This window comes from Bison bison, unplaced genomic scaffold, assembly GCF_000754665.1.
Source record: "Bison bison bison isolate TAMUID 2011002044 unplaced genomic scaffold, Bison_UMD1.0 scf7180017864380, whole genome shotgun sequence".
In the NCBI taxonomy this organism is placed as follows: Eukaryota; Metazoa; Chordata; class Mammalia; order Artiodactyla; family Bovidae; genus Bison; species Bison bison.
The window spans coordinates 4,799,059-4,815,775 of NW_011494952.1; the positions used below are offsets into that span (position 1 = coordinate 4,799,059).

General features: G+C 38.0%; 1 protein-coding gene across 3 annotated transcripts in view; it reads left to right on the plus strand.

The window, feature by feature from the left end:
• TMEM26 (transmembrane protein 26) overlaps nt 1-16,373 on the plus strand; it is a 65,169-nt gene extending 48,796 nt beyond the window's left edge. For all 3 annotated transcript variants that reach the window (XM_010857420.1, XM_010857418.1, XM_010857419.1), the window contains exons 5-6: nt 9,043-9,119; nt 12,058-16,373. In XM_010857420.1, coding sequence (XP_010855722.1) covers nt 9,043-9,119; nt 12,058-12,482 — 502 coding nt within the window. In that variant the 3' untranslated portion in view covers nt 12,483-16,373. The remainder of the gene's footprint in view (nt 1-9,042; nt 9,120-12,057) is intronic.
• Nucleotides 16,374-16,717: the final 344 nt, after the last annotated feature.

A 16,717-nucleotide genomic window follows, 5' to 3' on the forward strand; every position in this document is an offset into this window, starting at 1 on the left:
CTTCGCATCAGGTGGCCAAAGTATTGGAGTTTCAGCTTCAACATCAGTCCTTCCAATGAACACCCAGGTCTGATCTCCTTTAGGATGGACTGGTTGGATCTCCTTGCTGTCCAAGGGACTCTCAAGAGTCTTCTCCAACACCACAGTTCAAAAGCATCAATTCTTCTGTGCTCAACTTTCTTTATAGTCCAACTCTTACATCCATACACGATTACTGGAAAAACGATAGCCTTGACTAGATGGACCTTAGTAATGTCTCTGCTTTTTAATATGCTGTCTAGGTTGGTCATAACTTTCCTCCCAAGGAGTAAGTGTCTTTTAATTTCCTGGCTTCAGTCACCATCTGCAGTGATTTTGGAGCCCAAAAAAATAAAGTCTGACACTGTTTCCCCATCTATTTGCCATGAAGTGATGGGACTGGATGCCATGATCTTCCTTTTCTGAATGTTGAGCTTTAAGCCAACTTTTTCATGCTCCTCTTTCACTTTCATCAAGAGACTTTTTAGTTCCTCTTCACTTTCTGCCATAGGGGTGGTGTCATCTGCATATCTGAAGTTATTGATATTTCTCCCAGCAATCTTGATTCCAGCTTGTGCTTCCTCCAGCCCAGCGTTTCTCATGATGTACTCTGCATAGAAGTTAAATAAGCAGGGTGACAATATACAGCCTTGACGTACTCCTTTTCCTATTTGGAACCAGTCTGTTGCCCCATGTCCAGTTCTAATTGTTGCTTACTGAGCTGCATACAGGTTTCTCAAGAGGCAGGTCAGGTGGTCTGGTATTCCCATCTCTTTCAGAATTTTCCAGTTTATTGTGATCTGTTGATCTAGTATATGTAAACTAATATTTTTCCTCAGAGGAATTTTCAGCTGTGATTTCTTCACGTTTTCTCCTCCATTATCTCTTCTTCTTTCTGGGACTTCTATCACAAACAGATACGCTTAGTTGCATTCTGTAGGCCTCTGAGACTCTTTTTCTCCTATCTGTTTTATTCTCTAGTCTTTAGACTGGATAGTTTTCACGGATTTATCTTTCAGGTCACTGATTTGTCTACCATGTTCAATATATATGTAGAGTCAAATTGCAGAGTTCACCTAGTGAAATTTTCATTTCAGTTCCCATATCTTCAACTCCAGAATTTCTATTTAAGTCTCTTTTTAGTTTATATTTCATAGTTCAGTTATTTATTTGTTGAATCATTGTCATCATACTTTTCTTTTGTTTATGGAACATAGTTTTCTTTCATTGTTTGAAGTTATTTATTTAGTGGCTCTGATGTCTTTATCTGCTAAACCCAACATTTGGACCCCATTAGAGTTAGTTTCTAGTGATTGATTGATTTATTGTTGTTGTTTTTTCCTGAGCTGAACCACACATTCCTGTTTCTTTGCATGTCTCATACTTTTTTGGCTAAAAACTAGACATTTTATATTGTGTTGCAATATATTATCCTCAGGCTTCCCCATATGCCTCAGGCATCTTCTTGTTTTTGTTGTCTCAATAAACTGCCTGAATGTATTTTGAGGATTCTATCTTCCCTTGGATTCCAGTCACTGATGTCTCTGCTTGATCTTGTTTTGTTTCTTTTTATTTCTTATTTTTGTCTTTAGTGTGGCTATTAGAGTCACACCTATAATTGCACAGTTTATGATCAGTCAATGATTTGAGCAGCGATTGTGATCAAACACCTTGAGCCTTTTTGATTTCTACCTTCCATGAACAAATGTATCTTTGTATGAACTGGAAAGCACATCAAAGTTTTCATATTTATCCAGTTTCAAATCTTTACTGACCCTTCTTGGATCATCTCTGCATATGTCTGGCATACATGGAGATGTTACCTAGCCCTTCTCTGGCTCTCTTGTTTTCGGAGTTTCTCCATTAAATTTCAAGTTTAGTCAACCACTCACCACCACTGGGATTGCAACCTCAAAGTAGCAAAGTTTTGGACTTCCCCATTCATTTCCAACCAAATTTGTTACCTGACCACACATTTAACCATGGGATTTCACACTCTACTCCAAATCAAGTCCGAATACTCTGATTATAAGGAGCTTCTGGTTTTCATTGTCAAGCTCTACCTGTTGTAAAAACCACTACTCCGATTGACCAAGACAATCTTAACATTTCCCTCATCTTGACTAAACTTTAAAAAGGTTTATTCCTGCATATAGGCCTCTGATTTTCCTTTCCTTAAAGCATTTATTTTAAAAAACTTGGGGCTAAAAATTCTTCCTCCATCCCTTTGAGATGCAAGTCTTTTCTCAGCCTCTTTCCAGTTTTATAATATGACCCAGGAATATCTTTCTTAAGGATGTAAGAGCTATCCCTTTGAAATTTGATCATCAAGAAAGATAGCACTTCTGTCTTCTAGACTCTTGGGATGATAGGAACCTAACTTAGATCAGTGCCAATAAGCAATACAGATGGCCTAATCACATTGACCAACTTCCCTCTTTAATGTCCTCTAGTAAGGCAATGGCACGCCACTCCAGTACTCTTGCCTGGAAAATCCCATGGATGGAGGAGCCTGGTAGGCTGCAGTCCATGGGCTCGCTATGAGTCAGACATGACTGAGCAACTTCACTTTGACTTTTCACTTTCATGCATTGTAGAAGGAAATGGCAACCCACTCCGGTATTCTTGCCTAGAGAATCCCAGGGATGGGGAAGCCTGGTGGGCTGCCGTCTATGGGGTCGCACAGGGTCAGACACGACTGAAGCGACTTAGCAGCAGCAGCAGCAGTACTTTCCCACTAGTTTACGCCCCTGTTTAAAAACTCTTCTGCCTTTTTTTTTCAATGGGGGTGAATTCAGTCTTTCTCCCTTACTGCAATGGCCTTCAATGAAGTCTTCATTTCTTATTTAATTTCCTTTACATACAAAGCTTACTGCAATGGCCTTCAATGAAGTCTTCATTCTTATTTAATTTCCTTTACATACAAAGCTGGAGGAATAAGGGAATATCCCACGGGCAAGAATGTCTTAGATACTCACTCTTCTTAACTAAAGTTCTACCAGCTTTTCATGAATAAATTACTCAATTTATTATTTGCCTTTGGTTTATTTCCAGAGATAGGAAGTGGTTGTTTTTGATAATTTTTCCATTGTTATGTATGTTTGCTGGGGACAGGGTTTGCTGACCATTTCATTCTGCTACAGCCACCCTCCAACATTTTAACAAGTCTAAATTTCCATATAGTTGCCAGCACTGGTTAAGTGGTTATTTACACCTTTGGAGATCACTCTGCAGTCTTTTTTTGAACATAGATCATTTGTTGAAAAGAAGAAACACATTTGGTAAAATGTTCCTGTAGCCTTATTGCAACTTCACTGTGAATATCTGACCAAACAAAGGAGTTTTTCTATGTTCACACTGTGTGTTCTTTTAATTTAGCTCTTTTTGCTTGGTGAAACATTTCTTCCAGGTTAGATTAATACTTCATTTCCTTTCATTCTTTCTCTCTCTCCCCTTAATTTTTCCCCTCCTCTGAAAAGCTTGTTGGATGCTTTTTAAAAAGCTAGAGCAAGTCTATCCACTGATTATCTGTTATTTATGGATGAATTTACACTTCCAAAAAGACATAGTTAAGCAAATTAGCAATGCATGAAAACACACCCTTACATGTGCATAAAAAATGAACTCAAAATGCCATAAAGACAACTATAAGACAAGACACAATAGAACTTCTAGAAGAGAACATAGGCAAAATGCTCTGCAACATAAACCATACCAGTGTTTTCTTAGGTCAATCTCCAAGTCAATAGAAATAAAGACAAAAATAAACAAATGGGAGCTAATCAAGCTTACAAGCTTTTTTATAGCAAAGGAAGCCATAAACAAAATGAAATGACAACCTATGGAATGGGAGAAAATATCTGCAAACAATGTGACCAATCAGGTTTAATTTCCAAAGTATACAAATGGCTCACACAACTCAACAACATAAAAAAATAAAAAAATAAATAAATGAGCAGAAGAACCTAAATAAACATTTCTCCAAAGACATACAGATGGCCAATAGGCACATGTAAAGATGCTCAGCATCACTAATTAGAGAATGCAAATCAAAACTACAATGAAGTATCATCTCTCAGTGGTCAGAATAGCCATCATTAAAAAGTCTAAAATAACAAATGCTGGAGAGGATATGGAGAAAAGGGAACCTTCCTACACTGTGATGGGAATGTAAATTGGTACAGCCACTATGGAAAACAGTATAGAGGAGCCTCAGAAAATTAAAAATAGGATTGCCCTATGAACCAGCAACCTGGAGGAAGGCATGGCAACCCACTCCAGTATTCCTGCCTGGAGAATACCCATGGACAGAGGAGCCTTGTGGGCTACAGTCCATGGGATCACAAAGAATCAGACATGACTGAGTGACTAAGCACAGAACAGCACAGGATGATCCAGCAATCTCACTCCTGGGCATATATCCAGACAAAATTATAATTCAAAAAGATACAATGCACTCCTACATTCATAGCAGCATTATTTACAATAGACAAGACAGGGAAATGATACCTAAATATCTATTGACAGTTGAATGAATAAAAAAGATGTGGTACATGTATGCAATGGATATTACTCAGTCATTAAAGATGAATGAAATAATGCCATTTTCAGCAACATGGATGCAACTAGAGATTATCATACTAAATGAAGTAAGTCGGAAAAAGGCATATCATATGACACCACTTATATGTGGAATCTAAAGATAGACACAAATGAACCTACCTACAAAGCAGAAACAGACTCACGAACATAGAGAACAAACATCGTTGCCAAGAAGTGGGGTGGAGAAATGATGGAAGTTGGAGTTTGGGGTCAGTAGATGCAAACTATTACATATAGAATGGAGAGACAACTGGTCCTACTGTATAGCATGGGGAACTAAATTCAGTGTCCTAGGATAAACCATATGGAAAGGAGTATAAAAAAGAATATATATATATGTATAACTGAGTCATTTTGCTGTCCAGCAGAAATTAACACAACATTGTAAATCAATAAACTTAAAAAAGCTAGCAGTGCATGACTTTATTTTTAGTTTTTCACTCAATAGTTTTGGTGCACTGATCTACCAAATGTCAGGCTTTTATGCTCCTAAGTTTTCCAAGTAGAGAAGTGATACTCACATCTATAATTATACTTCAAAAGATCTTTTGTCTGTCTATGAATAGAGTCCATTGTCTGCTTACATGCTTCTCAGCTGACATTTATGAAGATAGATTGCACATGAGAAAATGGGGCAAGACAAGTGGGGGAGACAATTACACAATAGAGACAATGTTGGATAAATTCATTCCAAAATTCCTTCATAAATTTGGAGTGTTTGCCATTTAAGCTTAGTGATTTAATTATATTCCAGCGTTTAACCTTCTTGAGTAAATTTTACTGCCTGAATTCATAATGCAAATTTGCTCCAAAGATTTTCTGATCATCTTTTCAAAATTTATGTTTGATAACTTTACTAATACATTTGTCAATACCCACATTCTCCCATATTGCATGTGCTCAGAGAATACTTGCAAAAATATATATATTCAGTATCATAGAGTTAGAATCTTATTTAGGGTCAAGGTCAGCTTATTATTTATCCCTATTTTGTATACTAATGAAGTTAAAACACAAAGTGTTTAAGAAGTATGTTCCCATAATAAAAATACTATTACTACTACTAATAGTAGTCGTGGATAGTATTTATCTCTTGCTGTGTTCCAAGCACTGCTTTAAGGGTTTTAGTTGTGATAAGTTATTTAGTCTTTACAATAATACCATTAAGTAGAGACTATCAAGATCACAATTTTATAAGTTTAACAGTGGTAGTCAAGAGAAGTTGTGACAGTCTCAAGGTTACCTAGTAATATATATATATATATAACTTGTAGGACTCAACTATGCTTAGTCTGTATCATGTGCTGTTTTGAGAGCTGACTTTATATGTTTAACATATTTAAACAACATGTAATACAACTATGAAATAAAATCCAGTAGCTATTATTATTGTCATTGAAAGTGGGTGAACTAAAGCAGGAGAAGATCCCTTGAAGAAAATGGCAACCCGCTCCAGTATTCTGGCCTGGAGAATCTCAAGGACAGAGGAGCCTGGCAGGTTACAGTCCACGGGGTCACAAATAGTCAGACATGACTTGACTTAGCAACTAAAACACCAAACTAAAGCACATAGGTATTAAATTATTTGTCCATATTCATGTAGCTGGTAAATGATTAGTCTGGGATTGGAGGCTCACGCCCTGTCTTTCTGGTGAGGGTTAGAGCTGATGTTTGAATTCTGGCAACCTAGCACCAGAGTTCATGCCTTACCATTTCTTTCTGCTGCCTTGCAGACAAAATTGTACATGAGGTTTTTGGTAGAATTATTGAAGTCTGAGATGAGAAGAAACTTCAAAAGTGACCATCTATGGAGAAATCTATTTTACATCTCTTGCAAAATCCTCTCCAAAATGTTCTCAATAAGTTTTTGTCCAGACTTTCTTTGAACATTTTCACTAATAGAGAATATACTAACCCCAGGGGCAACTCATTCTATTTTGAGTTAATATTATAAGAAAGTACTTTCCTCTATTGTGATGAAATTTGGATTCTTATAGGTGCAGCTAAAATCCTTTGAACCTGAATTGGTTCTCTGAAGTCACAAGAAATAAGTTTAATTCATTTTCCAGATGATAACCCTTTCAGTTTTTAAGGAATCGTCTCTGGTTTTTAGTTTCATGAACTATGCCGTCTCTAACATGGCTCTGAGGTCTTTCTCCATCCTAGACTCTCTCCTTTGGACCAAAGACATTTTAAATGTTCCTCCTAAAACATGAAGGCAGCACATAATATTTCAGATATACTCTGAACACTGTAGAACAGAGCAGGGCTAAAACTTTCCATTTTCTTCATGGAAATACTATCATGTAAAGGTTAAAAGGGTGGATGCTGAAATCACTGGCCAAATAGGGATCATAAGTGTACCCATTTGTTGAGCCGGTATGAGGATTAAGTGTGACTGAAGAGCTAAATACTTAGAAAACTCCCTGGCACATAGTATGAGCTCAGAAACTGCAGGTAAGATTATTGAAAAATCCAGGCACTTATTGAAGGTGTGCTAAATATAGACATTGAAACTGCAAAGGGAAAATTATAGACCACATCCCCCCGGCATTTTCATTTAAAATTCTTGACTTATACTTCTTGGGAAGTGATCTATGATTGCATTTGATTTTGGAAAATCAAAAATTATGTCACACCGCGGACTCATAATTAGATAATAGGAAGGGAAAATCCTTGAGCCTTTTGAATGGCTGCCATGAAGTGCCACCTCTTCTATCCTATTAAGGTCATCCAGTTACACCCTGTCAAGATCTCTGGGGATCCTGATTGTGTCTTCTGAGGTATTGGTTTCCGACCCAAACTCCAGTGTCATATGTGCATAGGAGAAGCCTTCCATCAGCATCAGCAACCAACTCAGGGATGAAATGTGAAGTGCAACAGAATCAAAAGCAGAGCCTGCAGCGACCCGGTAGAGAGCTTCCTTTGGGGAGTCATTTACGCAGTTAGGAACCCACCTTACTGTACTCACACCCAGAACATTTCTTCATCTTGCTAATAAGAACACCATGGGAGGCTTTTTCATGAGCCTTGTTTAAATCCAAATGTCTATTATTAATTTATATATCATTACCTGCTTAGTAATCCTAACTCTATTTTTAAACAAAAGGAAAGAGAGAGAGAGAAAATAATCTTAGATGAGTGCTTTTGTTCTCAGGAAACCTGTGATGATTCCTAGTAATTACTGTTCTCTTCAATATAGGCTCTCAGAAATCTTTCAAATAACCAGTTTTATAATCTAACCAGGGATTAAGAGTAAATGCGCCTTTATAGTTCAAGATATACTTTTGCTTCATTTTGAAAGTTAAGACCTCATTTTTTTGTCACCAACCTTGTCTGCACCATCAACTGCCAGGATAGATAATGATGGCTTAGAAATCTCATTTACAAATTCTCTGAGTTTTGAGATCTAATTTTTCAGGACTTCAATACTTGGAACATTTAAAAACATCCCTTACAATCACCTCATTGAATTTGGTTTCAATTACTCTTCCCTGATGTTTTTCTATCCCTCTCCATTCTGGAAATCCCTCTTGACAGAGAAGTTGGCAACAAAATCTGTTATTACACCACTAACCTCAAATTGATAACTTCCTTTGGGTTTTTGCTGTAAAAGAGTGACTTTGATTCTTCTTTCATATCCTTTATATTTTTGTAACCTCTATTCTTTCTGACTTTAGTCTTTGAGACCATTCTCCTCCGTCTATGACATCTGTACGTTTTCCAGGTATGGATCCTTTTGTACATGCAACAATTCCTTCCATAAATATTTCTGAGTGACTGTTATTTCCCAGGCACTGTTGTAGGCACTGGGAATCCAGCGGTGAATGAAACAATCTTATTCCTTGATTCACAACTGAAACAGCTTCAATTGTGAATGAAATAGTTTACCTCCTAGTGTCCACTGTAAATCTTTGATTATTGGATTTATCTTCCCACTTTTTCTCCAGCTGAGGATGGAGTTTCTTTTACATGCTAAGCTCTTAGTTGTTGAGCCTTATCCAGCCCTTTTGAGAGGGATTTTTAAGTCAGAGTCTTGGGAACCTGGGACAATTTTCACTTTCTGTCCTTGAAATTTCTTGAAATAACTCCTCCGAATTTTCAGGTTAATATCTAACTTTTGTCCTATAATGCTTCTGTGATTTTGTAAAATGAAATACAGGAATATGGGACCAAGAGGTCTTGCCATGATTCACATAGATGTTGCTACATGTGGAAGTTGGGTTTTAAGTTTCATAATTTTTAAAACTTCTTTTTCATTATTTCATTTTAATCATGCATGGATTTTTCACAAATATCTTGGTGATATTTTGACAACTCTCGTTTATTAGGGTATAGTCAAAAAGGAGAAAAAAGAGGAAATATTTTTCTGCATGTGATCATATTTTTCATTGCTAATTTAAAATCTTTTCTACATTCCAGGAATAGCCCTGCCCTGGTTTATTCCATCCTTGTTATATGGACCTGGAGCATGCTACAATTTCCACTTGACCTGGCAGGTAAGTATCTGATGTTTGCTCAGAGAAACAGAAAATAACAACTCTTGATTATGAAACTGTAATGAAGTTAAGGAGTCATTTGAGAGGACTATCATTTTTTTTTTATCACTTTGATATCTCCGTGTTAGTTCCAGGTCAGTTTAGAAGAAAAGTGGGTTGAAACTTGGGAGAGCCACAAGAAGGTTCCCTTCGAGTACCTGGTGAACCTGAGATAGTTGAGAGGATAAGAGCACAGCCTTATGTCCATTTCATACAGTGGTTCCATCACTTCTGCAAATTAGTTAGGAGCCTCAGTTTTTCATCCATGAAATAGAGTTGATAATTGTTGTAGTGAGGGTTGAGTGTTCTTGTGGTGACAAAAATAAGATGTAGTTTGTAACAATTGTGCTTATTAGCATAGTTACTGGCATATACATGTTATCTCTTGATATTTTGGGGGCTTCCCTGGTAGCTCAGAGGTTAAAGCATCCACCTGCAATGCAGGAGACCTGGGTTCGATCCCTGGGTTGGGAAGATTCCCTGGAGAAAGAAATGGCAACCCACTCCAGTATTCTTGCCTGGAAAATCCCATGGACAGAGGAGCCTGGTGGACTGTAGTCCATGAGGTCGCAAAGAGTCAGACGCGACTTCACTTTCACTTTCACTTTTTCATTCTTTTGTCAGACCTTTGTATTAGAACTTCGAAAGGAATAAGAGCAGTTTCAGGGCCACATGGAAAACTGGATTTTTTTCCTCAGTAGAGGGTCTTATACTCCCACTGGGCTTATTTTAATAAAAACATAAACCTCCTAAGACTTTGCCAGAAGTAAACTGTTTCTCAGGCGTTTCATACTGATGATCTAGTGCTATGTTATCCAGTACAGTACCCACTGGCCGCATGTGGCTATTTAAAGTTATTAAAATAAAATCAAATTAAAAGTTCAGTTCCTCAGTCACACTAGCCTGCTCAGTGGTCATACATGGCTGTGTTGTCAGCACAGATATAGAATGTATATTTTTTTTATTAATACAGATGGTTTTATTGTACTGCATTGACCTGGAGTGAGCCTATAAATTCTAGGAGCCCTAGAATTTTGATGTGGCAATTCTCCTGGATACCATTTCACTCTGAATAAGTTCTTGGATTGAATAGTTATATTTTCCTCAAGTCTGATTCCTCTCTTATGGAACCCTACCTGATGACCTCAGGGGTAGAATGAATCTTTGTACAAAGATATTTAATTTTTCTGCATCCTTTTTCGGTCCACTCCGATAAGCACAGAAGTTTCAGAGGCCATTTTAGACTTTAGCATCCACTTTTGCAAAACAAAATTGTCAACAGAATAGATGGAAAGCATGGCTGTGGCTTTTTGGAAATGCTCAGAACCTAATTACGCGTTAATAACTGCAAACAAATGTGTACAAATAAGTACACACACACACACACACACACACACACACACGTGCTCTATACCCATCGATCAGCTGGTGTCCTCTGCCAGAATATTAGGCATCATCAGTTTAGATGTTGAAAGATACCCTTAGGAGATCCTCTGGGAGACATTTCCTGACCCTAACATCTTAGGAAAGGCTATTATTGATCTTATCTTGGTTTTTCTTTTGTCATTCCCTCTGCTTATCCTTACCCTCCCATATCTTGTGGTTTATAGCCTCACTTGGAAAATTTTTATTTAAGAAAGAAATTTTGTAAACTTTCATGGGTGGTAATGTTATGCAGCTGTTTGAAAAACAAAGACCAAATGTTACTTCTGACTAAATCACGATTGTATTTTCCAACAAACAGTACATTATGTGCACCCATATCAAAGCGGCTTCATAGTATTTGAAGGCTCCAATAGATGAAGGCATTCTTTGTTTGAAAACTCCACGTGGAAGGCTGTATTATTATAAAAGGACTATTTTCTGCCCTTGACCCTGAATTAAATTTACATTTTAAAAATTAAAACAAATAAGGTTCCATTGTTGATTGGACCTCCTTTTGTTCAACTGGAAAATCAGTAATTATATTTCTTTCTTTATATTATTATATTATCTTTCTTGTAAACTGTGAAACAAAACCATAAGGAATTAGACAAAATATAATAACAATGGCAGTTATTTGGGCTTTTTTCCCACTACCATTAGAGAAATATGTTTAACATGACTTAAGTTTGAATTTGAAGAAGCACTTTGAATTTTCACAACACAATTTACATAGAGGCCTGAGTGAGTCAGCCAGTAAATAGGTAGGTACCAAAGAAAGGATGCAGAAGGATCTTGGCCATGTATACTCCGATTCATCTTCCAAATTTAGCAGCCAGGTAAGTCATACATTATCTTAAGGGAGAGACGGACAGGGAGAAAGGAGAGTTGCCAGGGTGTTAGTCTAATGGAAACAAAAAGAGTCAGGGAACAGGGGCCCCTCTCCTCAAAGGTATCATTGTTCTGCAGTTTTCAAAGGAAGAAACTGAGGCCCAGGCAGCCTAAGTAACGTGGCCAGCATCTTGCTGTTAGAAAGTAAGGAAGCCAGAAGCAGCAGCCAGACTCCCTGACTTGAGGCCCAGAGTACCCTGCCACCCTGCTGCCTCCCTATGCTGCAGACTTCAAAGACAGGGTAGTTTCTTCTGTTCTTTATCTAGCTAGTTAATGGTGCTTTCCTCAGTGTGAGGACTTGAAGGTGAGCTGAATTTTTTTTACATGGATAGAAAGTAGAGGCTGGGTTTCTTTCATGTGTTTGATTGGACTTAAAACAGATGATGCATTTTGAATATAAAGTGATGAAGGATGTCCAATGGCAGGGTGGTTTCAGCTGTTTCTGTGCCCCTGCCCCGCAGAATGAAATTACAGGCTCACTCCCAATCGTGAACTAGTGTAGCCCCAGTGTTTGATGGCTTTTACCCCCTCCATTCTTTTATGCATTTCAGAGACCTGCGTTAATTGGCCTGTCTTGTGTTTTCAGTACAGAATGTCGTGTGCCCCGTGTCCATGACAACGAGGGGGTTCTCCATCCGGTTCTTCTGCCAATACAGTGCCGACCTGTGGAACATTGGAATCAGTATCTTCATACAAGATGGTCCCTTCCTTGTTGTGCGGCTCATACTCATGACCTATTTCGAAGTGATCAACCAGATGCTAGTGTTCTTTGCTGCCAAGAATTTCCTGGTGGTGGTGTTACAGTTCTACCGCCTGGTGGTGTTGGCCTTGGATGTACGCGCTTCCTTGCGAAGTCAGCGGGAACACCTGAAAGGAGAGCACAGATGCCCGGATGTACCTGCTGAGTGTGGGGTCTCACCCGAGGCCTGGCCAGGCAGTTCCATGGAGGCCTTGGCTATTCCTTTACAGGCCTCGCCGGTCACCTCCGACGACTCCCACCCCACACCATAGTTAGTCGCTGACAGCAGCGTGCAGCTAGACAGCTTGACTTTCTGGTTCGTCTTTCAGACAGAATCTTCTTTTTTTGGCTTTGGCATATAATAATTTTCAAAAGAACAACATAAAAAGTGATCTTAAACCAAAGCTGAAAAATTTTCTTTTTTGAACGGAATGAAAAGAACTTTGATTAGTGGCTATCGCTACAACTTCTGTGTGATGGTATCAGATGTTCGAGTTGTTCAATGACTAAGTGATTTGTTTGTTTTGAACTGTTTGAAAAGCTGTGGACAGGGTTAGAGTGACATGCCCTCGAGAGATTTAATGCAGACAAGCTGTCGCGGCTGTTACCTGAAAATAGAGCATCTTTGAACTTTGGCTCTATTGTCAGACTATCTTATCTGATCTTTTCTGCAGTGTGCCTCTGACATCAAAAAATGTACATTCAGTGAATGTAGAACAAATGAAGGGAAAAGTGCCTTTAAAATTACCTCACTGTGGGCTGGAAACAGTGAAAATCTCTGCCCAGCTGCCATAGCATCAAGAGCCCTATTCATCACTGCATGGACCTTCCCAGGAAAATCATTTTTCTGGGCTGCTGTGGTCTTCTGTCATGGTGCATATGCTCTTCTGGAAATGTTATTGCTTTGGCTTGGGTGCTGCAAAATTCACAGCAAGCCATTTTGGTTACGGATCTACTGGTTGTGGGGCAGGAAATACTGGTAATGCTGACAGTCACAGTTTCCACTCTGAACATGATTTGCAGTCTTCGTCAGGATTTTCCTTAACTCCACTTTACCATTTTCTATATTGCCAAGTCGAATTATGTGGGTTGATGCAAGAAAGCACTGAAGCAGTGAATAAAGGTATTTCAGGCCCTTTAAGTGTTACCACAATCGCTGGTGTCCGTCTGCAGTCCTGGGAGCGCCTCTGAACTGCCACAGCTGGAGCCAGCCTTTGGTCTCGGGAAGATGGTGGTGATGGAGGCTTGCATTAGCCCTCCTCACCACCGACAACCCTTGATGAGTGACGGGGGTCAGAAAATGCCACAGCATTGTGGAAATCAGGAAATTTGCTTTTCTTCCCTGCATTAGGACTGCATTTCCCCAGTACTGAAAAAGCTGTATTTTCCTTTCATATGCCTCTGTACGTTCCAGTTGGAGGCAATTCAGAACCTTTAAAATGATTTTTGCTTTTAAAGATACAGTGTGAAAACTTACCTGGCTTTATAGCAGTAATTATATAAGGCAAACAACTCCAAAACTGTTCCTTTAGGGTTCAAAGCATAATTCCACCTTGTTATTATGCTCAGGAATTGAAAGGGACATTAAAGATAAGGCAGGGTGTGAACTTAAATTGGATATAACCTAGGGACACCCAATTGGGACAAATTTTATCTATAAATCTGTGTGACATGATATCTGTTCAAACTATTTAATAGTTGCATAGACAAACTGTTTTTATACAGAAAAATTAATATTTTTCAGTTAATAGTTTCTTTGGTGCTTGATAATGTTTCTGTTTCTTTTCTTCCTCATGTTTCTAATTTTAACAATATGATGATTGCAAAATTACACATGAAAATAATAGACTACATTTATAATTTTCCATAATAATTTTTTGAAAAGTTAACATCAGGAAATTGTATTTATATAAAGAACTTGATAACTTTTAAGGGCATGTTATTTAAAACATTTAGCAATTGAACACAAAATAATAACTTCTATTTATAAAGATACTCAGCTGAATCTGTTTTTAGGTTGACTGTCTTATGTTGAATGTTTTCCTCTACAACATGTATGTGCCGCTTATTATTGCAGATTTGCTCATGGGCATGCTTTTTATGTTTTAATTTTTCTTTTCCAGCAAAACAAATATTGGGCCTCTAAAAATAGATGAAGTATGAAGAAGTATGGCTGTTGTGCAGATATTTTTAAAATGCTTTTGACTCTGAGACTTGGCTTGGCTCAGTGAATGAGTTTCTAGTACTTAAGTATTTTGTAATTAGCAGTCCTCCAAAGGCCTGGGAAAAAGAAAGTCCAGAGTCTAGCTTTACTCCACTGCCAGGAAGGCAGAGAGCAACCAAGACAATCTTAGCAAGTACGTGCATGCTAAGTTACTTCAGTCATATCTGACTTCATGCGACCCTATGGACTGTAGCCCGCCAGGCTCCTCTGTCTGTGGGATTCTCCAGGCAAGGATACTGGAGTGGGTTGCCATTTCCTTCTCGAGGGGATCTTCCTGACCCAGAGACTGAATCCATATCTCCTGTCTCCTGCATTGGCAGGCAGGTTCTTTACCACTAGCGCCGCCTGGGAAGCTGTCTCAACAAGTAGCGGTGGCAAAAGAGACACATGCTCTGCAAGAGTTTCCAGGAAAGACTATTAAGGGAAACATCTGTTAACCTGACTGCCAGAATGGCCACTCTCTTGGACCGTTTTCCATAGTCAAGAAAATCTATATTCATTTAGTTTATTGAAAAATAAAACCTAAGTTCAGGTTCTATGCTTAGGACCCTTGTTGAAAACTTAAAACTTGACTTAGTTAATTGCATGTTTTTATTGTAGTTTGCTAAATATTGTAATGTTTGAAAACATCCATTTATAGTATTATGGATGTTTTTTAAACTATTAAAACATTTATAGTATTTGCTGTAAAGTGCCCTGAACAGCAGTTACTTCCCAGAGGCTGACATTCTGGGACTGGCTTCTGCTTTATCTGTGCAGCATAACTGACTTATACCATTCATATAATGCAACACAGGCCATACCTCTCTACCAACCCCTCACAGACACAGAACATCCATATCTTCGCCACTGAACCAAGTGGCTTATTTGTGGTTGTTGGTGCTGCTGTTATTACTACTGTTGCTGCTATTTAATTGCCGATGAACTCAACTGAATGTCCTTCCTAAAATCCTGCCATTTCATTTGTGAGAAAACAGAGTGGCGCTGTGTAGAAACACACCTAACAATCATCTTCTGGCCTTTCTTTACTTCCTAGAGGACATGACTTGCCACTGCAAGATTAGTGAACTGTCTTTCTCTTCTGACTACTCTGTTAATTTTGATCTAAGCTGGAACAGATAACATGAGGAAATGGAAATTTTTCTTGGCCAATAATATTCTTTCTAATCTTCCAAAGTGAAGACAGTTTCACAAATGCATCAGTTAGCTCTGTTGTAGTTCCACTAACAAAGTGAAGGGTAGGAGCACTTCAGGCTTTTGAAGACTAAAAGGATGTAGCTGAGAACTATCAGGATTCAGGATCATAATAGTAATTGTCAACTTTTTATTTCACAGATCTTTCAAAGCCTTGGGAAGGCATGCATTTTAGTGCACATATTTTGGTATTTCCACCAAGAATTCAGAGTTCACACTGACTCTTGTTATCTTCGGCAGTTGATCTCGATGACTCTTAATTAACTCTTCTGTTAAAAGAGAAAAAGGATTGCACAGAACCACTGTCCACCTTCACTCTACATATATGTACGACATACACACTGACATACATCTAGAGCCTTAGATATGTCAATGAAAAGCCAAACCATCTAGAAATATTAAAACAGAAGAGACCATTACTTTTCCCCCCCTAATTTTAGGCTTTTTTTACTTAATGTACATTCTGATCCTCTCTCAGTAATATCTGATTTGGAGTTAAACTAGGCAGCTTGAGGATGTTTATAGTTTTGAGGCTTTAAATAACAATCCACATGATGGGAGTAACTGTAAACAATGTTTAAATAACTCCTGCACACTTATATTTCATGGGTGTCCATCCTCTGAATCTTTCTTACTAGAATATTTTATAAGAATGTTTGCTCTGAATTATTTATATTTTTACTATTTTGCTATGAATGACATTTGTATTGTATTATATACATTAAATAGTTTGTGTAGAACTCTATCAATGTCTGTTTTTTTGCCTCCATTTCCTATCTTTGTTCTCTACTGTAATTCATTTCATTTAGTTTTTAAGCTCTGGCTTAAAAAGAAAACTGACTTATTTAGAATGTGATGAAAGTGGCATTTCAAACTAGTGAGGAAAGATTGACCAATTTTATAAATGATGTTGGGAAATCCTGCAAACCATCTGGAAAAAATAAAGTTAATTTTTTATCTCATGCAATATATAGAAATAAATTCCAGATGGACTAAAGATCTAAGTGTAAAAGTGAAAACTCTAAAATATTAGAAGAAAATATGGAATGTATCTTTAGCATTTGGGGAGTGGGAAATACCTTCCAAGGC